At 49.6% G+C, this 23,428-nt stretch overlaps 1 protein-coding gene across 1 annotated transcript; it reads right to left on the bottom strand.

The window, feature by feature from the left end:
- Positions 1–23,197, bottom strand: LOC133143688 (dipeptidyl aminopeptidase-like protein 6). The gene is made up of 26 exons (XM_061265778.1): positions 23,071–23,197; positions 12,971–13,085; positions 12,511–12,609; positions 9,262–9,356; positions 8,950–9,024; positions 8,812–8,864; positions 8,454–8,535; positions 7,269–7,389; positions 4,575–4,729; positions 4,413–4,510; positions 4,209–4,332; positions 4,091–4,129; positions 3,912–4,019; positions 3,721–3,812; positions 3,582–3,629; positions 3,396–3,514; positions 2,848–2,940; positions 2,457–2,564; positions 2,310–2,379; positions 2,034–2,228; positions 1,911–1,965; positions 1,666–1,765; positions 1,529–1,587; positions 1,385–1,457; positions 1,240–1,313; positions 1–1,079 (listed from the first exon to the last, which is right to left on the bottom strand). The coding sequence occupies exons 1-26, from the start codon at positions 23,152–23,154 to the stop codon at positions 924–926; spliced, it is 2,490 nt and encodes an 829-aa protein (XP_061121762.1). The 5' UTR covers positions 23,155–23,197; the 3' UTR covers positions 1–923.
- Positions 23,198–23,428: the final 231 nt, after the last annotated feature.

A 23,428-nucleotide genomic window follows, 5' to 3' on the forward strand; every position in this document is an offset into this window, starting at 1 on the left:
TGGTCTTTCTTTGAGTAACATTTACATGGCAGAGAGGCTCATCTGACAACGTGGAAATAGAATTAATGGTTTCCGTGAAGGAACATTCAAGATGTCAAACAGACAGTGCGGCAATATTATTAATATGTAATGAATGAAAAGAAACAGGTGGAAAGAACATGACGCTTGTGAATTTAACTTTAACTCAACACTATTGGCAGGAAGGGCTCCTTGCCTTGACCTTTGTTTACTAACTCTGTACAGTACACGTTAGCTTTGTGCTCATGTAGCCCATATTCACTGACACGGTTGAGGAAAAAAAAAAAAACTAAAAAACCTCTCCAATTATCAGAACAATCATTCCAGAAATATCACCAGTAACATTTTAAGGATTCAAGATAGCTTTATGAAGTGCGCTTGCTCATGAATGCATTGTGACCTACATAAATGTCTTTGTGACAAACTAAGGCAGTATGGTGACAAAAGTGAGGAAATGTCATCTTCCCCAACCATTTCACGATTACACGGTGGAAACATTTTATCTTGTGTGCTATTTTACAAACATCGTGAACAATCGACAACAAAAGAAAAATTAGAGAACACAGTGCAACAAGTTCATCACAACTTTAGAAAATTCCCACCCAAGTCCCATAAAATGCAGTTTCATCACTTCAATATAATACAAGATTTGACGCGTCCCCTTCTGCGAGCGTCAAGTCCACGTGTGAGCTCGTCCATCGGAATATTCCGGAGTGTGTCTCTGGGAACAGTTTGGGCTTCCGCGGACAAAGTGACCAAGTTGAGAGATGGAGGTGATCCTCGACTGCTTCGGAGGCAGTCTCAAGGCCGGCGCGAGGTCCACGTAGATGCGTAAAACCCAGGACTCGTCGTTTTTTTAGGGGCGTGCAAGGAGCGAGGGGGGGACGGTCCGGGTGCGGTCCGGGCTAACCCCAACCCTCGTCTTCGTCGTCGTCGTCCAGCTCCTCGTCCAAAAGGTGCTCGGGTAGTCTGAAGCACTCCTCGAAGAAGTTGACCAGCGATTGGCTGAGGTGCTGCCGAGTGGCCTCGTTGCGGATGAAGTGGCCCTCGTCCGGGTAGATCTGAGAAGAACATATGGATATTTGTCAGGGTTCGGGGACTAGCTGTAATTCACAATGAACAGAACAAGTCGCTTTGCTGTTTATTTAAAAAGCAAAATATTCTCTTCCTGTTACGGACATGCAAGCCAAAATCTCAATGTCATTTGTGCCGCTTGGTTACCTGTAAGGTGTAGTTGGCCTTTTCGTGGATGAGCTGAGCAATAAGTTTGGCCGAATGCTGGAAGTGAACCTTTTCTGCAGGAAAGAGAAAAAAAGTTAAATTTAGTATGTTGGTACGCCGGCCGGCAACTGCGTGTCTTTCTTACCGTCCGCCGTCGGATGGATGATGAGGAACTTCTTGTCCAGGAACTGAGCCGCTCGGTGCGCCAGGTTGGCCATCTGACCGAAGTGAAAAGAAGGACACGGTAAGCAAGGCAAAAAGGTCATCGATGGAATTGAGGCGTTAGTACCGCATAAGCGCGAGGGTCGGGTTTGGGCATCCCCAGGTAGCGCTCGGAAAAGGCGGAAGCTGGAAGAAAAGGAGACGCATTAGCATTAGCTACACCCTGGACTGGCAGCGGTTGGAAATCAAAAAAAGGATCCTCACCGTATAATTCAAAGTCTGTGATAGGTGAGAGGACAGCGCCACATCTGGCAGGAGATAGGTCGCCGCTTAGCAACAAGCTAGTGACGTAACCGCCGTACTCCTACGATAGCACAATGTGGTAGGGTTAGTCTCAAAAGTCTCCACAAGAACGGTTCAAATTGTGCTTTGGAACATCTGCGGTATGAAAGCTCTTCCTCGTGGTTGAGAGTCACACAACCGAGTCCTTGGATCGAGACGACACTTACCTGTCCGAAGACTCCCACTCGGGTCTTGTCGATATAGGGCTCCTTCAAAATGATGCTGCCGCAAACACAAAGGCATCAGATATGTCGATGGGCGACATGAATGAATTTGTCGGCCGCACCCACTTGATGGCCTGCCGCTGATCCAGCTCCTCCAGGGCGCCGGGCCGCTTCTGGATGCGCTGCAGCAGGTCGGTGCCCCGGAAGCCGCCGCCCCGCCCGTCGCAGCGCGCCGCCACCACGCCGAAGCTGCTCACCAGCACCGTAGCCCAGTCCAGGCGGAAGCGCTCTGACACGCTCTGGCCACCAGGGGTGCTGTCGCTGCGCCGGCACAATCAACCATTTTCCTCATTCGCAAGGCACACACTTGAACCGTCCGCAAAGCACACACTAGGCACATACATGAGCAGCACGAGAGGATAGCTGGCCGACTCCACAAAGCCGGCAGGTTTGAGGATCTGCATGGCTAACGCTGAGAAACACCAGACCAAACACAAGATGGGTTACGAAGACGGTTGGAGCCGCACGGGGCGTTTTCACACGACGCACTGTAGTCGTCAACGCCGAAATCCCGGAACTCTGCGATGGGCGTCTGCATGTTGTCCAGCGTCCGCCTCAGCGGCTGGTTGCTCTCCACTTTGTACACCTCCATCATACCTGAGCACCACAAAGCACAAGAAGTAGTCAGTGGAATTCTGCGTCATAATACTTTTGTTCCGGTACGAGGTGCAGCGGCAGAATCGATCGGCCTGATGTCAACGCATCGGACGCGTATTCGAGCAGCCGGAGGGAAAAATATTACATGGCTCACGTATTGTAATTTCATGAGATGGTATCCGCTGAGACGAGTAATCAGATTACCTCAAGAGTGGACAAACTCATTGTGAATGTTGTTATTGGGCTATAAAAGCTTGAGTTCTATGCATGCTCGATTACTCACTGGGTCTGTCCCGCGTCTCCCCATCGACATGGGCATCCACCTCTATGCGATCCGTCTGAGTCTTGTAAATGGACACGAACGGCACATCCGGACCTAGATGGAGCATGGCGATAAAATGTGTTGACAAATCGTAGGCGTGCTGAGCTTCGAGCTTCAGACGTCCATGTGTCGCAACGTGAATGTTTGGTTCTGGTTTGTGGAATGAAATAAACACACCAAGACCTTGTAGGTAAAAGTGGCAAAAACAACGTTGTTCCTTTTAGGAAAGTGGCAAGACAACATCTCCGCCTTGAAAGCAGACAAAGAAATGAGTGGAGTGCTGCTCTTAATAAATTGGGAGCACAGGTCACACTTGTTCTTGTAGCCGCGCTCCCAGTCCCGCTGTGACCGTGATGATGTCACGACTTTATCAAATCATTTTTACAGGCGCCCCAGTGGGAAAGGAATCTCATTTCCCCCGACGACAGATGATGTGATTGGATACTCACAATGCTATTCTGTAAACCTGATATACGTAGTTGCAGAACAAAATGGATCTTCAACGACACCTTGGCAGTGGAGAAGGAAGTAGCTCATGTTGTGGCAGAAGGAGCCGGCGACGTAGCCGCACGCGTCGGGCAGCCCGCACGACAGGCAGCGACGGTTGAACGACCCGAAGGTGTCGGCGCTGACGACAATAACAAACCAAAAATGTTTGAGTCTCGTTTTGGATCTGGGAAGTGCAGGAAAGGCACCTGTAAAGATGACGACGTTTTGGCCCATCTTCTGTACTCAGGAAGTATCTGGAATGATGAAACAAGGCTCCTTCAGAATCGGGGCCCCATATCCTGCCTGGCAACGATCGCGGCCATCACTAAGCAAATGATGACTCACATGCGCTGGCTTTGCTCATCGTAGGCCAAGACTTCGGTGACGTCCCAGTCACCAGACGTGATGGACTGCAGGGTGTCGGCGCTGGTGTTCGGCTGCACACAAAGATTGGACGCTTTAAGTCGTGCAAACCGGGAAATAGTCCGATCCCAACAACTCCGAAGCATTGGAATGGACAAGAAGCTGATGTGTACCTGCGAGATGGACATGGAAATGTGGAAGAACTTTCCACGGCCGCCTTGCGGGATAGCCCTGGTGAAGAACAACTTGAGGCCATCTTTAGAGAAGAGAGGCACCTCGTTCTGAAAGACGAGCGGGTGAAGAAAATCATTTTGGCTGGAAAAGTCACGTGCCCGGCTCCTGACGTTCTCACCTGCCGGTAAAGCCATCCATCGCTTTCATCCTCGTGTTTCTGGAGAGAACAGTGGAGACGTTTGGCTTGTTTAGAGCTCATTTTCAATAGCTGTGCCCTATTTATGCTAAAGTCCGACCTTGGTGCAGACCCCCGTGGTGGCCTGGCACAGCGTCAGCACGGAGATGTTCTGCGCTCGGTTAAGCCAGTTGACCGCCAGTTTGGTGGCGGTGGCCCACTTGACCATGGTCACGTAGAACTCACTGCAAGGCACACCCGCAAGGCCCTCGTCAGCTTTGTTGAAACGAGGCGGCGGTCACCTGATGAGAGGCTCTCGCCTTGCCTCAGTCGGGGGTCGTCAGGTCTCCTCATCTCGATAGTGTGAAGAGGCCCGTTCAGGTTGACCACGTACAAGGTGATCGTCGGGTTCTCCTCGCCCGCCTGGACACAAACGCGTTCATTCTAGCCAAATAGAACGAGAAAGTTGAAGACGACCGGAAGCAACCTTGGGGTAGTGGTACTCCTTGCCCGTCGGGTAGGGCATTCCGGTGAACATGGGCAGCTCCATTTTGGGCACCAAGGTGTCGTTGATGGTGGCGTACGCCAGCCGAGCGCCATCCGGAGACCACCAGTGGGCCACGTGGGAGCGGAAAATCTCCTCTGAAATATCACAAGATCAAAACATGGGATCATTACATGGCTAACGTGCAACTCAAAGTATGTTGTGATGTAACAGAAGCGAGCGTTGGGCACATTAACATCTTGCTCAAGCGCGCCCCCTAGTGGAAAGATGTAATCAGCAGCAAACGCAAGCACATTTGGATGACCGACATGCAAATAAATATCCTTCAGCTTCTCCAATATTTCTAGCAAGCTTTGCTCCAGGCTCTTGCAGAACATTTTTTTTCAATGGAGCGTGAAATTAAAAAAATATGCGTTAGACTGTAGTGTATGTCTATTCATTCATTCATTCATTCATTTATCTATCCTTACTGCCTAACCTTGGTTCACACGTCTGTGTTTCTCTTGATTTGCCATTGACATGCACAAGAAGACATTTATTGAGATTCAGTCTTCCACCTCAATGGCTCAAGTTGCCCCACGGCTTCCACTTGACTCCCAACAAAGGCGAGCAAAGCGGCAGCTTGGGGTAATTGGCTCTTCTCAAAATGGCGACGCGCGTCTTCCATTCAAAGCGCGAGTGCTGATCACGGCCAACTCGACGATTGACTCAAGGACCCTTGAGCGCGGCGGCTTCTAATGGGCCTCTCCGCCTTTAAGGCACGTGGTTGGGCAAACGTCCAGTAATCGCCAGCGGGCTCATTTGGTGCAATTAGCGGAGGCGGCGGCGCTATTGTGCATTCCAATGAGCTCGATTTTGTTCATGTTGAGCAATATGATTTTCTTCTCTTTTGAGACTGACTTCTTCAGATAATAAAGACATCAAGTGGAGCAAAACTAGCATAATTAAAGCAGCCAATTTAATTTTCAATCCTTTTTTCTTCTTGATAAATGACAGTGAACCCTTCAGAAGGAAGGGAATGGCTCTTCGCCGCCTTTCCAGATTCTAACGAGCAGACCCAAGTGCTGCGGGGATGCTAAAACTACTTTTAATTCTTTAATCCAGTCCAAAGAGAATTTACATGATCAAAAGTCCTAGAGTTCTGTTTTATTTGTGGGTTTTTTTTTAATTCCCCCTCTACATTGGTGACCTGAATGAAGATTAGAGAAAATAGATGGATGCTTATTTCAAATGGATTTTGGGGGAAATACCGTAATTTTCGGACTATAAATCGCACCGGAGTATAAATCGCACCAGCCATAAAATGCCCAAAAAAGTGAAAAAAAAAACATATATGTATATAAGTCGCTCCTGAGTATAAGTCGCCCCCCCACCCAAACTATGAAAAAAAACGCGACTTATAGTCCGAAAATTACGGTAATTATTCAAAATAATGGTGTGGTTTTATTTATTTTTTTGATATTGCACCTACGAACGACTTTAGCTTGCTGTTTGTTTTTCCCAACGGTGCTCGAGCGAGTCTTTGTTTGTGAGGCAACGAACAAAACAATTGATTTGAACAGAGCGCCGCTCGCTCCGCCCCGACTGGGGCGACGGCGTCACAAAATCTCATCAGGGATGCGTTTGTGGGATTAGGAGGTGAGACGGCAGCGAGAGCCTCAGCAGCGATTCAATTTATTAAAAACGCCGCCCCCACGCTGCCGCACTTCAAAGAGAGGAAATCTGAGGTTGACATCTTTACTTGGAAGTCGGCCGCAGGAACACAAACACCCGTAAGGCAAAAGTGACTCAAATCAAAGTCAGGGTGGGTCTTCTTTTTTTTTTTTTTTTTTTTTTTTTAATCAGGCCTCAGCAGAATACAAGGGGCCGTCAGGGACGTAATTCACCGTTACCTCTCACTCCATAGATCTGAAATAGCCGCCCAGGTATCATCAAGGCGGTTGGACAATTGCACACACTCCTTTCAGGATGTTTTTTTTTTTGTATTTGCAGTCTCCTCTGTCCACGGAAGACAAAAGCCGTGATGCGAGAGCCGGAGGAGCTTCAAGGCCGGGAGATTATTGACCAAGCTTTTCAGGCCCCCTGTTTGCCTCAAATCTGCCGCTCAGTCACAGGCAGGCGGATTTTCATTTCTATTCGGAGGCAGCCTGAGCCTCCGCTTGACCTTGACCCCCCCCCTCCCCCATGGATAGACCCTAGAGGACTGCACAAAGTTAACAAGATGGGTGGCTCAATAAACAACAATTATTGCTTGATGGTTTTTGGTCCAATTTGTCATCCAGATTCTCATCAAAGTGAGCGTTGTAATCCCGCCGCCGCAAGTAACCTTTTTGTGACAGCGGGCGCACAATTACATTCAATTAAATTGCAGCGGCCGGCGTGACTTTTGCTCGCCCTTCTTGCAGCATGTTGTACAGTCTGCGCTAATTTGTCTCCATCTTACTATACGTTGCCTTGCGCCACGCAGCTTCAATATGGATCGCTGGAGCGGAGCGTCCACACCAACGGCGCCCATACAAATTCATTAGCGGGATGCTAACGCAGCACCCGGCCCTCCTTTTGCTCCTCTCGCTCTCTTTCTCATTTCTTGATACATATGTGGTGTCGTCCACATTTCCGACGCAATAAAACATGCAAGATTTGAGCAGAATGCAAACGGGCCAATCGCCACCTTACCTTCGTAGAGCCAATCGCCGAGGCCATTGAAGACGACGCCCTCCTTCCCGGAGGAGACCAGACGGATGGAGCGGCTCTCCACCGTCGAGCGATAGTAGATGTTGTTCTCGAAAATGAAGATCTACATGGAAGGGGTTAAGGGGGGGGGCATAAAGACGGTGTCACAAATTGCAGAGGAAAACGCAAACGGTGCGAAAATGTTGGCCGGAATCTGTCATTGTTGGCAAGCTGGAGTTATCGCGCTGCCTCACCCTAACGCGTCTACGGGGCAAATCTGCTCGCCACCTTATCTCAAATTGAGCCTCAAGCTTTCTTTTCCCATTTCTTAACGTGTCCTCGGCCATTGCGCAAATAAAAGTTTAAATCCGTGCGCTGATCTCTTGCGTGGGGCGGGTTAAAGGCATGGCGGCGCTAATGCGCCGTCGGCGGATTGTCGCCTGCGATAAGGCGACGCCGCACGCACCCCGCTCTCCTTTGCATGCTGATAAGAAACCGTGCGGCTTTTCATCAGCGGCTCTCGATGGCTTCCGACTATTTGTTGGCCTTGGCAGAGGTCCGCACGGCGCTAGATTTAAAGATACTTGCGCAGGTTACATTTGTAGGAACACGCAAAGGCTTCCGGCGGGCAAGGTTTCAAATTCGGCTTTTCAGAACGCTTGCGGATTTCAAATGAAAGTTAGCATTTCAAACGAGGACTGTATTTTAGAAATAAGCTTTTAAATCAGCTTTTGAAGACAACGCTAGGTTGGGTTAGACTTTCAGATCGGGCTTTATAGCCTGGCTTAGTGGACTTGAAATAAGATTTTGGTTTACGGCGGATTTCAAATGATTGTTTCCGAGGCATTTTTGTCAAGCTGCAGTTGCATTCACACCACGATCATTCTGTCTTTCTAAAGTATTGACTCCCTGAAAAAACTACATAACAAAACAATGTGACAAATGTCAGCCATCTTGGGGCAAAACCAATCTCGTCAGCGTGCTAATGAATCCAGCGGCCAGATAGCAGGTAATGAAAAGCGTTGCGCTGCAGGATGTCATCAATTTGCTCGACGCAAGCTAATTACGTTCCAGCGAGCGCTCGCTCAACTTTGTTGACCTGCAAAAGTCAACTTCAGCCCGACTCTGGAGCCTTCAATGAAGCTAGCGCGAATGTTTCTGGAACGATAAAGTAATGGCGATCCTCACCAGTTGTTGGCCCTGCGGTCCCCAGCCGGCGTACTGCAGCTGAGCGTTGCGTACCTCGGGCGGGTTCAAGTTCACCGTCTCCCTAGAGGCCCCCCGGCCCAAAACAAAAATGAATAAGCTCCTTTCAACAATAATTCATAGGCGCAATATTTACACTGCTACCTTGACGAAACATTGTGGTGAAAAATGGAATGGAGAGAAAATAGCCACTTTCTGCCTTTCTGTCATTTTGGAACCACGTGAAGCACTTTGAGTCATTTCAGCGATTTATGTCGAGACTCAAAAGTGTGCTAGTTTTCTCGTTCGGTGTATTTGTCGTATTTCGCGATTGCACAGAAATGGAATTGCGGTGACTTACGGCGTCTCCAGGCTGCAGATGATGTAGAAGGCCGTGAAGGAGTACTGGTACACCTGCAAGGAGGCACACAAATAAATCCTTGATGGTGTTGAGGGTGTAAAAGAAAAATCTGACATCCAGAAGCAGATTTTCTCTCACCGGCGCTACGTTATAGGCCAGCAGCACATGCTTCATGTCAGGGGACACCTCATACTTGCTGGCTTTGTACATCTCCTGCAGCAGAAAAATGTCACATCATTTCAATTCACGGGCTGCTCACATTCATCTCTGCTCCTCCTTGGAGACCTTTACAGCAAAAAAAAAAGATTAACTACGCGCAGCACATTTTTGACTCATAATATTCGATTTAATGAAGCTTTAAAATAAAGTGGGGGTGCGGTGGGTGAAGCTGCGGTTAAATTAGAACGGAATGCCTCGCTGACTGTGCCTTCCTGTAATTGGACGACTTACAAACTTCTTGTGGTGCACCAGTACGGTCTTGTCGTGGTTGTCCACGTCCAGGAGGACCACGTTGCCGTCACGGTCGCGGTACAGCAGCTCATTATCTGCAGGGGACAAGACAAGAAGTAGTCCACGTTCATTTACGGAAATACACGTATCATCAGCACGGGGGGGGGTCGTCTGTCCTTTCCTTCCTTCGTTTGTAAATTGAAAGTCAAGCGTGTAAAGCCCTTCAAGGTGGGAAGACGGCGGACGTTGACGCTGCTTGTCCTCCTCGCTTAACAAGCCTTTCACGTCCACCTTTAGCCCATCAGCTCTCCTACGCTAAGCCGGACACACACGCGAGCTCACACAAACACACACACACATACACACATTCAGCGGTGGCTGAGATAATTAGCACCCGGAGATTGTTACGCGGCGTGTTTGCTAGCAGCTAGCTAATTGACCATTAGAGGTGACTAAATTACCATTACAGCGGCTTTGATTGGCGACGTGCTCGGGGGAGCAAGGGAGGATATTTTTAGATTGTTAAAGTGCTACGTTGGCCGCCCCCTCACCCTCCTTTCCCTCCATTGTCTTGTCTCTTTGTCTCACAGATCCAGCAGAATACTAAAATTCTCCAAAGATCGCATTGACATTTCAATAAATGGCAGTTGGAGAAGGAACGCAAGTAAGCGCTGATTCAAAAGTGAAAGTTGTCCATGGCTTTTGAAAAGCTGACCGACTGACGTGTAATTTCGGTGTCATTGATACAAATGAGAAGTTTTTGAAGAGCGGCGGCACCGCGCATACGGAAGACGAGCTGTCAAGTGCAGAACCTGACGTGCAACTTTGCTGTCCCGCATAGACAAGAAGAAGTTTCGAACAGCCGCAGGTAGACAAAAGTAGCTTTCGAATCCATTGCGGCAATCACAAAAAAACAAAATGATGACAGAGAATTTATGTGTGAAGTCAAAAAGGTGGCATGGGCATCATTACTTGTGTAGGGGTTCGAATTTAAAAATTTGAAAGCTGAGGTCACACATTCGGATGACGCGACGAGAGTTCTTCATGAAGGCAATTATGACTACCGTAATTTTCGGACTATAAGTCGCACCGGACTATAAGCCGCACCAGCTAAAATTTGTGATTCAGGGTTCAAAATTTGAGAAAAAAGTAGCGGCTTATAGTCCAAAATTTACTGTATATTTTTTCCTTGCAGTTCTGCGTTATTGGCGGTCGGGCTGTAAACGGGCACGACACGTGCTACAAGGACAAAACACACGTCGCCGTTACGGGACACTGTCAAAGTCAACATTTCTTCGCGGGATCCCCAGCTGGCTGAGAGCAGAACAAACGGCTCCCGCTCGGTAAATTAAAATGGCCAGCAGCTGCTCCAGTCCCAGCGAGGTGGCCCACGGGGTTGGGGGGGGGGGGTTGTTCACCTTGGCCGAATAATCTGCGTCTCCCAACTGTAATCACCTGAATGATTTTGAAAGACGTCTCGCCATGCTGATGACGGTGAGCATGCCAATATGTCTATAATATATCTTTAATCGCACACTCATATCAAAACGATCCCTTTTCAACAGGATGTGCCCTTTGAATTTTGATCCGCACAACTTGCCGTGTGATCTTTCGGAATAAACGACACGACGTCCATGAAGAGACGACTTTCTTCGTTATCCGCCGATCTGTAATAACAGACGATAACTCGGTTGTCGCCACGGAAACCTGCAGCAGCTGTAAAAGTCCTTGCGGCCTTATCTCAAACGCGGTTTCGCCACCGTCAAACCTCACGCTCTATTATTCAAATCGACCTTCATGTCCATATTTGATTCTCTCCGAGCAGGGGCGGCCTCCTTTCTAGCTATGTGACTGTACACTGTGTAGCATGTTAGCAATGTGCTCTGACTCATCATCTTCATTTGAGAATGTCTATTAAATCGACACCGTGGATCTTGGTGAGTTTTTTTGCTCCATGCTAACACGTCATCAAAAAGGGATAGCGAGACAATTGCTAAAACATTAACAACCAGAGTGGGGGCTCAAAATCTGAGCAGCTTGGCTAAACACACATTTTATTTGGACAAAATATTTACTTGGCTGTATAATTTCACACTCGAGAGCAGATTTGCATACGGGCAATTAAAAGGCCCAATTTCCATAAGATCCCGTTTAAAGTCAATTCTCATTAGCCAGACTTTGTTACAACGTCTCGCATCGGAACTTATTTTGCTAATTGGGCGGCGCCTTGTTCTAGAAGAAGCGGTACGAGCAAAGTAGATATTATTCTTTGCCGATAACGAGCGTCAAAAGAACTCGTCGGCAAAGAGCTGATGAAGCGCAAATTCATTATTTTATCATCTTGAGCTAGAAGCGTAAAGTTTTACGCGCCGTAATGATCACCTTATTTAACGTCTTAATTGTATTAAGGAAACATAAAAGCGGCGTTCCGTTTTCGGCGTCCAAAAAGGTCAAATGTGAAACGCGTGTGCGAGCAGATGCCGTTGGACTTTCATTGTAGCGTTTCAAATGAACCCAAAAATTTGCTCTTGAATTGCGATTTAGCGCTGCTTGACTCTCGGCAACAACGTGTTGAAACTCCAGCGGAGATAATCAAATCTCGTACGCTGGCAGCCGCCTGCCGCGCAGCTTCTGTTCAGCTCCACGCCGAACAGATGTTGACCCCCAGATGTGTTCATGGCACTTTGTTCTCCGCTAAGCTCATTGGACCGTGATGGACTCATGTTTGGGGCGGCGCCAAAGCGGGCCACCGGGGAGGAGTAGCGTGCCTCCGCAACATACGGCGAGCAGAGGTCACGACCGCCCGGCAATCACGTTGCTCATCGGCGCTAATGGGAAAATGTACGGCAGCCAATCGGGGAGCCCGCAAAGATCGGGGACAGAAAAAGAAAATCAGCCTCGTTATCCCGTCACGTCTGGGCGGTGAAGCCTGCCGGCGGTGTGAGCACAGAGGAAAATCAAGTCTATAATTTGCCTTCCTGCAGCCCTGCGAGAGTTTGCGGCACGCTGCGCTTTATTTATTGCGTCAATAGTGCCGGCCCTCGCGCGCCTCCTGCGGCGCCCTTGAGAAATACGAGCACTGCGCTCGAAGGTAATTGGACGTGCGCAATAAATGGCTCGGCCCTTGGACGCAAACGGGCTTCCTCGATGGGTGGCGACTTCATTGGACCACGACAGCGTTTGACGTATTTCCTGGGCGGCAAAGATGCTTCCAAATTCGGTCAGATGAGGCTTAAAAGGCCGACTTACTGCTGATCCATCGAGCGTTGGGGTCGTGGACCCTGAAATCTTTTCTGAAAAGGTCCTCCACGCTCACTTTGCCCTTGAGAGCTAGACGGTCATCTTCGCCTGTGAAGAGAAAGAAGCCGACACGTTGTGGGAGAGGCAAATGAGCATGAATACCTGAATACCGTAACTGCCGGAATATCAATGAGGACCCGAGACCGAGATCCGCTAGAGTCGAGAGCGGCACCTCGTCTGTTCTCGGACTATTTGCGTTTCATCTTCATTTCATCCGACGCGGCTCCCACGCACGGACGTCAACCTTAACTTCTGACTTTTCCGAGCCACCTTGGCCGCGCTGATGTTTGCACAAAGGACGGCGCTTGTTCTCATTATTTGCGCTACGATTTATTAGTGAGCTAATGGCTACGTCTGTGCGCGATAACGGTGACCCCCCCCCCCACCACCACCACCAGGTGCGGCATACCTGGTGTCAACAGGATGACGGAGGTGACGATCAGCGAGCAGATGACCAGAATAACAAGGAGGGCGATCGCTATTCCCTTCCAGTTCCTCTGCGGCGGGTTGCTGCCCACCAACTCCTGCAACGTGGGAGGGGAGCGGGGGGGGGGGGGGGGGGGGTGTAGGCAGATGCACCGTGAGAGTCAATCAGGGCGCAATTTGCACGGAGATGAAGACAGGATGACAGAGAATTGAAAGGAGCAGTGTGTTGGAAATGAGACAGGAGTGACGACACGACGATCGCTCAACAGCTAACGAGATGAATCAGAGGGAGCGCAGTAAAAGGGGTAGATGAGGGGGGGGGCGAGGGGGGGGGAACAATTCCCGCCTCGTGCATTTCAAGGAGAAAAACAACGGTGGGAGAAAGAGGGTGAGGAGGAGGAGAGGAATTTTCCTAATGATCCGCACACGGGCCGTGGACGGATTTGACAGGCAAACACAACCTGTGACACATCTGCGCTTGAACGCATCGCAGCAGATGTGGATGGGGGGTTGGGGTCTGCCAAGCAAGATGTGTGTGTGTGGGGGGGTGCCTAGTTAAAAACAACCTTGACAACCTTGCAAAAGTAGGAGAGCAGAAAATAGCCTGCTTCCCTGACAGGGAGGATTTGCTAGCAGGCGTAACATTTCGGACGGAATGCGGCAGCCAAGATCTTCTACCTGCACTGAAGCCCCCCATCATCGTTTTCAGTTGGTCAGTTGCATTCATGTCACTATTTCCAAATTGTCTCCCACTTTTAGTAACCAAGGTTGCGCCGCGGTTCCCGCAAAGAATGTTATAAAGCTCACACTTCCCGCAGTAATGACACCAAGCCCACTTGCCAACATCATTTTGTAATTGGTCCAAAACAGTGGTGTCAAACTTATTTTGTCGCGGGCCACATCGAAGTCACAGTTTCCATTAAAATTGTCAACCCAAATAAATGTATGAACGTCTCATTATATTTATAATATCGGCTTCACAACAAAGTGACGACTAGTTTACAAAACAGTGACTAATAAAGACTGTTCAAATATTTAAAAAATATGAATGGGGAAAATTGCTAGAAATATTTCAATTTCTTTAAATGAAAACAATTTGTTATTTTAGTATTGACATATGAATTTCATGTGCAATATGTCTTTGCAGGCCACATTAAAATTACGAGGCGGGCCGTATCTAGCCCCCGGGCCTTTAGTTTGACACACGTGAGAGGATGATGGATGATGCTGATGATGGATGACGATGATGACAGAGTTGCTAATTGGTTGATAAAAGGGAAGGAAGAGAGCAAATCGGGAGCAGATGAGAAGTGACCCCCGCGCTCCGCTCGTAGCTTCCGCCCCGTAATTGAAAAAGAGCCCGAGGCCTCGTTAGTCGGCGCGAGCGGACCAGTTATGTCCAACAATTGCAGGTGCAGACAATAAGCTCAGCCGTGCCTGCCATGCAAAATGCCATTTTCTCCTAATTATGTGTTGATCTTCTGCTTTCCGAACAAAGCTTCTTTCATTTGGACTGGAAATCCCAGTGAGGGTGTGTGTGTGTGTCACTTTGCCAACACTTTGTGTGCATGCATGTGTGCTCGTCGCTGGGAGAAGATAAGTGGGCAAAATGGCGACAGGATTGTAGAGAAGAGGAGCGACAACACATGGTTGTGGGATGCGTGATGCGATGATGAGTCACGTTATAAAGGCTTCTTTGTGCTCGTCTAATAATAGCAAGCAGCTGATTGGGCGCTAGCTTGCATGCCTATTGTGCAACCGCAAAAAAATCCTTCCCGCCTTTGTCCCACACAGAGGTTCAACTAAAAAATATTGGAGCGCAAGACCCATTGATCCTCAAAGTAGTGTGAATCACATCTTTTCTTGATGCACACACACACTTTTTTTTTGCACACATTCATCTTGTCGACAAAAGCGGAACAACGCGGAAGCCTTTCCGCCCGTTTCATCACATTCGCCGACAGCGAGCGTGAGCGAGGCGACGTGTCGGCAAATGCGATTCGCACAAACGCAGCTTGGCCTTCATCGTTACACCCAACGGGCGTCATGATGGATTGCCGTGGAGGACGCAACTACCTTTCAACTGACTGAAATACAAAAAAAGAAGGCAAAGCTTGCTGATAACGTTTAATTTCCCCCCTCAGGAATGATATCTAACAAAGCGTCACTGAACATGTGCTGCTTCCACACAACTCGTGTTCTGTAAATTGTCAAGCAACTCAACTTTTATCAACTATGCTGGACCATGGAAGGTAAACAAGGAGACACTTGATGCTGCCATTTATCCTTGCGGTGTTGGCGCCTTGGCCACTGGGAAGTGCTATCATGCAGCGTTGGTCTTCAACCATCGCTTCAAAAAGCAAGACGGAGAAATTGTTTTTGTTATTGTGCCGCACCGAGAGCATAAAGGATTGGAAAGTAACTTTCCTTTTGTTCTTATCATCTCGCGCCTCCGTTCCGTGACGTGCCGCCGTCCGTCTCGCCGCCAGAGCAAAAATAAATTGAAGTCACGGAAAGAATGCAAAGGCTCACAGACTTGCATGAAATGAGATGCGGCCGCATACTCGCATTTGTGTGCATTGGGGTCTCATAAAACGCGGCCCCTGCTGATGTTTGCTCGGGCTAATATATTCCGGCCCACTGCTTTTTCTCGTCTCCTTTTCTTTTTTTATTATCGCCTCCTCAAAGAAAATACGAACATGCATGTGAAAAGAAAAGACCCGCCTATGGCCACCGTTCAGTTTGATTGAAGTGCTCTTTGGATGACAAAACTCAGATGCTTATTAGAACTTGTTTCCTCTCCGTCGATGTAAAAGTGCGGCCCAAAAAAAAAAAGAAGAACAAAACGGGTCTGACAAAAAACAAAGCTCTAGACGACTGAAATCTAAATTGAATCAACCGAAAGGAAGAACTTGGCGGCCATTTTGCAGTGTTTTGACTCATCCGTCAAGAGCGACGACATGATGTTCCGCCAACGACAATTCCAAGCGATGTTCGTTTATCGTACTCTCAAAAAGGTTTGGGCTGAAATGTCACGATGAAGCGTAAATGCGCTAACCTTTACGGATGAACTCATTTTGACCTTTTGAGTGACTCCAATTACTTGAAATGCAGACTGAAAGTTTGCAATGTTTTTTTCCTTCTCCTGCCGCTTCAACGTGGCCACCACCGCCGGGACGCCATGAAGCCTCGACTTAGCTGTCAGATGAAAAGTTCAAAGACGCTTGGCGAGGGACGGCATAAAACGCAAACGGGAAAGCGGCGGCGGATCGCTAGGCGGTGGTGAAAACCTGCTTAACGAGCTTTTTGTCGAGTCGATGGTGTCTGGCCACGAGCGACGGGTCAGCTCGTCCGTGTTGCTTTGACGACGGAAAAATCTTTCACCAAGGCGGCAGAAATAAGCAGAGCAGTCTTCACCTTGGTGAGGTCAGGCAATCGCTCTTGTTTTTCAGACGTGGTGAAGCAGTATTGGGCTCAGGTCCCGAGACCTGACCTCAAAGCACTCTCCGCTCTTAATAGCTCGTCGAAGCGGTCGTCCCACTGAGCATCTTATCCAATTTAGCGCCACCTAAATTTACACTCTCAGAGTAATGAAGTCAATTCGCCATCAGGATTCCGAGACGCTAAAGTTCCACATCGAGGGACTCGGGCTGTTTTATCGATTTTGACGACAATGGAGAAATAAAGTCAGCCTGGAACAAACGTGAGCAGGTAGAACATTTTCGACGGTGGCAAACATTTGCTTGACGTCAATTTGAAGCACCGGTCGAAGCGGGACCAAATTGAGCCGTCACGTGACCGCCAGGCCAGCGGCGTCATGCATTTTTCATGACAGCCAAGAAAGGAGGAGGGAAATCAAATCTGCAATTTAAGAGAACACAAAGGTGATCTGCTCGCTGACGTCTGGCAGCCGGCGAGCGAAACACGGGGCCCGGGCCCGGTCTCGAGCCCGGGGCCGGTGTAATTGTCAGCCATATTGATTTGTGGGCCCGTCGTCACGGGCGAGGTGACCTTTTGTTGGAGAATAATTGCTCTATTAGCGACTTTATTCAGGCACCTGCTGGCTGGCGTGCGCCATTATCGTGCAATCCGAGTTCTCGGCCCGGTAAAACAGTGGGCCGCTTGTGATATGTGCGGCGGGCCCCGACAGCCGCGCTGATTGCAACCTTCACTCGACGAGCGGCAAACAAAATCACTTTTGCTACATTGAGCCAATTCAACAAGCAGCTGCCGGCGCCGCAACACAAATAAGTCCAAAAAAGGGCCCAGTTGTTTTGCTAAGCCGCTTGCTGAGACTTTCAAGCAAACCAAGGTTGCCATTTTTCATAAACACTTTTTCTGCTAACTGTCACCAAGCACAATAGAAATAAAAATGGCTACTAATAAAAAATAAAAAAAAGCACACAGGACTCAACAACATTTCATGACTCATCTGACCATTGTGCGCAAACACAACATATGTGCCAGCCACATCATTCAAGACCTCTTTTGTCCCGTCAGTTATTTGTGCTAATCAGCACTGGAAAGCCAGGAAGTGTCAGGAAGTCAGCTTTGCCTTGCGTTTGCGTAGCACGGCCATGAAAATCCCCCGCCGACCGCATCGACTTTAACGAGATCGATGGCGCACTCGGCTCGCGATTCCTCCCCCTGACTGCTGTTTGCCTTGGGCATTGATCGCTCCCGTTCGCTCGTGTCCAACTAAGCGTCTAGCTCATCCCGACTCAGCTTTCCCTTGCATGGCAGATTAGCTCATCTTCACATTTTATTAGCGGGAGCCGATCGGCTCTGAAAACTGAATCGTTCCAATCGCTGAATATTCATCACGGCATCTGAGAAACATTTAAGCGATGCTGACAATGGCAAGTAATCATGGACCGGCCGGCGCCGCCCGAGCATGGGCACGCGAAGAACTTGCCGTCTCTCCGTCAAGGACCAAAGTGCAAACGGGAGGCCGATTATCAGCCTGCCAAGCAAAGCGCATCATCTCGGCCACGCATCTTATCGGCCTCATTAGCCCAAGCAAATCATCTCAAGAGTGTCAAGTGCGATAGCGGCGGGTGACCCGGCTTCCAGCCCCCCTCCTGGAAATGAAAATGAAAGGCTGTAATCAGAGCTGACAAGGTTGTCACCTGAGTCCGGTCGCATGTAATTGACTAGACCCGGAAGATTCCAAAAGAATGCAGACGTCGGCTTTTTGCGTCGCCGTTTACACAATTACGGGTGAACAGTTCCATAGTAAGGCGAGATTGCAAATATTCCAAAGTGGATCAGTTGAGGTTCATTCAATGTTGAGAATGAAGCGGTCAGATTTGAATTTGGGTTAGACGTGACACATCTGACATCAGTGCCTCTGATTGAGCTTGGCTGTTCTAGGGGGCTCTTCCTGACTTTTGCAAGCCGCGATCTGCCGACCAGCGACTCTTTCTTTCTCAACCGGTCCGGTCCGGTCCGGTCGGACACATGCTGACTGCACACGCGTCTGTCAAATGCAAGCAGTGCCGCTGCTGTTTGCTCTCGTCTTGACTTGATACATATCCGGGATTTATTTATTTTTTGCTGCCTTCCTGTCCTGTCCACATCGGCCCATTTCCTCAATCAAGTGTGCACCAAATGACACATTTGCCTCATACGCCGCTGCCGCGAAGACGCACGTTCAATTCCATTCAGCCGAGAAGAACACAATTTTCCTGATTGCCCGCGCAAGCAAAGCTTTTTTGAGCCTCTCGTCTCGTGCGTAGCTTCAGCCATCGATTGGAAGAACATGGACATGTGAGTCTTTGGCCAGAGATGTGGAGTCTATGAGCATGCGAATGCAATTCCCTGGCAACACACGCAAAACCCAACGCGGGGTGCAAGTGAACGCGACTCTGCAGCGAGGTGACGCGCACTTTGTGCCTCAAACGGGCTGCGATGGATGTCGCATGCCGGCTGATTTGCGCCGCTACCTGCTCCTGCTGATGAACCGATTTGTGCGCGTTGCTGTCCTTGGCTGTCGTCATTGTCGGGAAGCGGCGGGGGGCAGCCAAACAAAAATGAAGATATGCGCCCGTTTGGCGGCAACCGGTGGGTGCCGGCTCAGACAGAGGAAGGAGCTCGTCCAATGAGGAAGGTGAGGAAAGGACGCGCTGCTCGGGACTAAGAGGAGGAGGAGGGGGGAGAGAGAGAGAGCGAGAGAGCGAGCGAGGGCTGCCGCGCCGACGACGCGCATGCAAATGAAGCGCCGGGACCTCCATGTTGAATTCATGAGGAATGCAAGCTCATTGACTATTAATTGGCCACCCCTGGAAGAGGCTCATTTGCTTAACGGGAGAATAAATGCACCTCTGGGCAAGTCAGCGGGAAGCCTCACTTGCGCGGCAATTGCTCTTAAATAAAAATAAAAATAAACTATTATGAAAGGGTTTCATATAAGTCATCTGCAACGCCAACAAAACTAAAAGGTGTCCTCTCCAAACGTTTAGCTTTTGTCTTTATTGTGATTGACACCCTGCGGGCCGGGGGTCAAAGTCCCATCGTTGCTCGAAAGTGGCCTCGAATATTCAGCCAGCCTTGTTAGCGCACAAACTGAGGCCAGCCAGATGGTCATTCTGATTTTGTCATCGGCATGGCCGCCAGAGAGCCAACTATTGCAAGGGACAGAGACCCTCTCCTTCTCTCCATCTTCCATTTTCTCTCCATCCCTCCCTCTTTCTTGTCTTTCTTCCCACCCCGCTGTTTGCCTTGACTGCTTTCTCCCTCCCTCCCTGTTTCTCTTGTTCTCACTACCTCCAAAGCCACGCCACACTCTCAGCGTCCTCCATCATGTTTGTCAAACGAGAGCGTCAAGGAGCGCAGCGGCCACCCGCGGCGTCCGAAGACAAGGAGGCGGCGGCGGTGGGGGGTGAACCCTTCCAGAAAGCATTTAATCAAAACAAGTTGCGACTTTTGTTTTTGGGAAGCCCGCCAGGAGGCTGCAGGGCGTCTGGGGATTTGACGAATGATGGATGATGTCAGACTTTGGCGGCCTCTGCGACGTCTTCCTGCCTTGTGACAGACGATTATAAATTTCTTGTATTTTGCAGAATATTGCAAAGTATCATTTCATAGCACGATGCTACGATATCAAGTACGGCTTATATAAGAGTGACAGTTGCGTAACCCTGATGTAAAAATCCCCAATTGACGCGCAATGAGTCATTTTGCCTTCCCGAGCGTGTACCTAATAAAGTGGCCAGTGTGCGAACAATAAATGCGTGTAATAAATGGATGTGGTGTAGGTTCAAGAGATGCGTCCATCTGGACCGAGGGGGCCGATAATGGAGCTTAGATTTTGTGCCTCTAGTTGCCTCCCGGTGCAGATAAATGTTAACGAGCCTCTCAACAGGGAAGCAGCCGTGGCGGCGGCAACACAACGATGACAAAAGCAAAAAGGCTTCACACATCCGGCGAGCTTTTGTTTCGCTTTGTGTAGAGATCACAAAAGCCGCTTCGCTCCATTTTCTTTTGCAACCGGCGCCCGCCTCCTTCCCTTCCCTTTTGACCAGGACTAAAATCGACCAACCCCCCTCGGAAAAATATTGATGGAACACCGCCGTGACTCGGCAAGCGCGCTCCAAAGAAGATTGAGTGACAAATAATCCTCCCCGGGGAGATGACGAAGGCAGCAGCGAGTGGATTTGGATTGGAGCGCCTCTGGACAGACGGACGGAAGGGCTGAGTACCAATCAAAAAAGGCATCAACTTCTCATGGCGGCAGTCAAGAGCATGCTAGCAACACATCATGATCAAAATGCCCCAAATTATTTTACAGAAAGCCACTTTGCAACATGGAAATGGATGCAAGCACGTGAATTAAGCCACAATCGACGGGAAAAAAATAAAAAAAAACATTCATGAGGCCAAGGAGTGAAGCTCTCTCTCCAGAAAATGTTGTCTGGGACACGGGCCAAGGAAGAGAGCTTTTCCATTTTGGTGTGTTACCAGAAAAAAAAAGTGCTGATGTTGGATCAGAATTTACATTTTTGTGAACATGGCAAGATGGGCTAATTCCCAAGCAATTTTCCCCTTAACGTCCACGTGAATAATGCATGAATGGTAATGGCTGCATCTGCGCGCTCGCACGAGGAGTATTTATGGATACCCATCCAAAAGGCACTGCTCTGCAAACGAGAAGATCAGGGCTCATTTGGAAATGCAATGGAGGCACTTTGACAGCCCACCACCACACTCGCGGGCCTGCCTACTCGAGCGAACCCATCTTCTGCTTGCCAGTGATACAAATAGATAGCGGCCAGACGAGATGATTGCGACAATATTAAATTGCTTCACTCGGCTCGTGAAGAAAAGCCAGACGTGGTTCTGAGTAGAGCGTCATGGGAAAGACAAGCCGCCACTACCGCATTCCCCCGTTGCACGAAAAGCGCTGGGCTCAGCCTTTTGCCGCTCTCGCCCCAAATGAGAAATGTTCCAAACAGCCTGCTCGTCTCGCCCCCACCCCGAGGGGCCGGGAGACAATAGCAACAAGAGCGTGACTGATGCTCAAGTGCCGCCGCGCCGCAGCTCGCCGAGACCTTAAAAGCGGACAACGACGCTAGCCGACGCTTCAGGTGCGGACAGCGACTTGCGCTCTGTGAAAAACGGCGTCCGGCGGGGGGACGGATTTGTCACGCTGGGCCAACAAGTCCCCTCATCACAGCGTGACTTTTTTTTTTATTCTTCCCCTGCTAGGAGGTAAATTGAGCATGGACACGGATCTTTGCTGCCGAGCTTCTAAGAAAAGCGGACGAGTGCCAGCTTAAAGCCGCGTCGAATTAATGGTGGCGTCAAGACGTGTCATCCGGCGGCTGCTCGGACAAGAGCAAGGACAGCGTCTGTCAAATAGCGCCCCTAGGGGTGAAATGGAGCAAGTTATAATGCATTCCGAAGCGGGCGGGCCAACAGACAAATACACCGTTAAGTCCGCGCTAAAGCGGGCACGCTCATTAACGTCGCAGTTAAAACATAAATATTTGATGGAAACGTAAAAGGCTTCTCGTTGAAGGTGGCACAAAGCGGGAGAGCTTTGGCTTGGCGCCGTGCCGCGGACAATTACAAACGTCTCGGAACCGCAACGTTGCTAAACCTTGCCAATGAAGGCATCTTGCGCGGCTGCTCAAGTGAGCGCAACCAATAGAGAGCAAAGTGCTGAACAAAACATTCAACGTGGGTTCATTTCTGCTCGTCTCTCTATTCAAACGGGAAGCCAACTCACGAGGCAAGACAAACATGAGCCCGGCTGCCGGCTTGGGCCCGATTGGGCTTAAGTACAAGGAATCAGACCTGATTAGGTTCCGAAAAGGGGTCGCGTGGCATCGCTATTCAGGACCGGCCGGCGCTTTGATTGTCCCGCAGGTGGTTGATAGACTTGCCTCGGCCCTGCTCCTCAGACTTTGAGCCTGGCAGAACCTTTTAAAAGTTCAGGAAGGCTTGCGAGAGGCCTCTCAGGGGCAGACAGGTCTGTTGCATTACTTTTTTCCTTGCGCCAGTTCCGCCGCACCACATTTGTCTGACAAAAAAAAAAAACCCGGACACAGCTGCTCCGGAAACCCATAGATGCTGCTCCAAAACGCATTTGTTTGACTCGGATTCTGCTGAATGACTCATTTAGATGCGTCCGAGGCCCCCCATTAACGTAGCTTGTTAGTTGGAGTTGAACAAGACAGACGGCGGCTCGCTGACAAAGAGCACAATTGGCTTTGATGCCGCGTCTCTCACTTTGCTTCCCTTTCCTCTCTCGGCGGCCACGGAAGGCAAAACCGCCTTCAACTTCAACTGGCATGTCTTCACATCTTTGCTTCTCATCTTCTCACGCACGCTCGCCTTTGTGCTCGTCTTCAAACGTGTTATCCAAGCGCAACGCCCTTTCAAGAGGCAGTCAGCGGGTCCGATCGTCGGCCGAGGCGGGCTACGAGTGACTTACTCACGGCGTTTGCAAACATTCAAAGAAATCAGGAGATTGCAAAAAAAATGCCTGGAGTAAGTTCTGGCGCGGGCCCATGATTGATGGGTGTACCTAATGAAGCGGCCAATGGGCGTGCTCCGCATGTGGCCGCATTCGCAACTCACCCTCCAGTATCTCTTGGCTGTCTCCACCCTGGAGGGCTTCCTGCCGAGGCCCAGCGGCGTCGCCAGCGAATGGTCGAACATCATCGTGGAGACGGCGTACACCTTGTCGTCCTTTCCACAGCGCGGAGGTTCTGCCCCGGCGTCCCGCGGGCGCTTCCCTTCTTCAGCCGGCCCCGCCCCGCCCCGGGCTGTGCCATTAGCGCAGGCAGACAAAAACAACATCCGTCCATCGGTCCATCCATCTCCAAACTCCACCCCGCCCTTTCATAAAGGCTAATGGAGCTCGGCCGAGACGGCCTTTTCTACTCCGGGCTGCTCCAGGAGTGCCTCGTAATAAACTGCAACGTGACTTATTGAC

The sequence above is a fragment of the Syngnathus typhle genome, linkage group LG19, assembly GCF_033458585.1.
Source record: "Syngnathus typhle isolate RoL2023-S1 ecotype Sweden linkage group LG19, RoL_Styp_1.0, whole genome shotgun sequence".
NCBI lineage: Eukaryota > Metazoa > Chordata > Actinopteri > Syngnathiformes > Syngnathidae > Syngnathus > Syngnathus typhle.

What these genes read in the sequence shown, in the direction of transcription:
- LOC133143688 (XM_061265778.1), bottom strand. Translation starts at nt 23,154, where the DNA reads ATGATGTTCGACCATTCGCTGGCGACGCCGCTGGGCCTCGGCAGGAAG. An exon ending in GGAGACGCGGGACAGACCCA is followed by an intron (nt 2,565 to 2,847) that starts GTGAGTAATCGA and finishes TGTGGTGCTCAG; the next exon opens with GTATGATGGAGGTGTACAAA. An exon ending in TTTCGGCGTTGACGACTACA is followed by an intron (nt 2,380 to 2,456) that starts GTGCGTCGTGTG and finishes GGTGTTTCTCAG; the next exon opens with CGTTAGCCATGCAGATCCTC.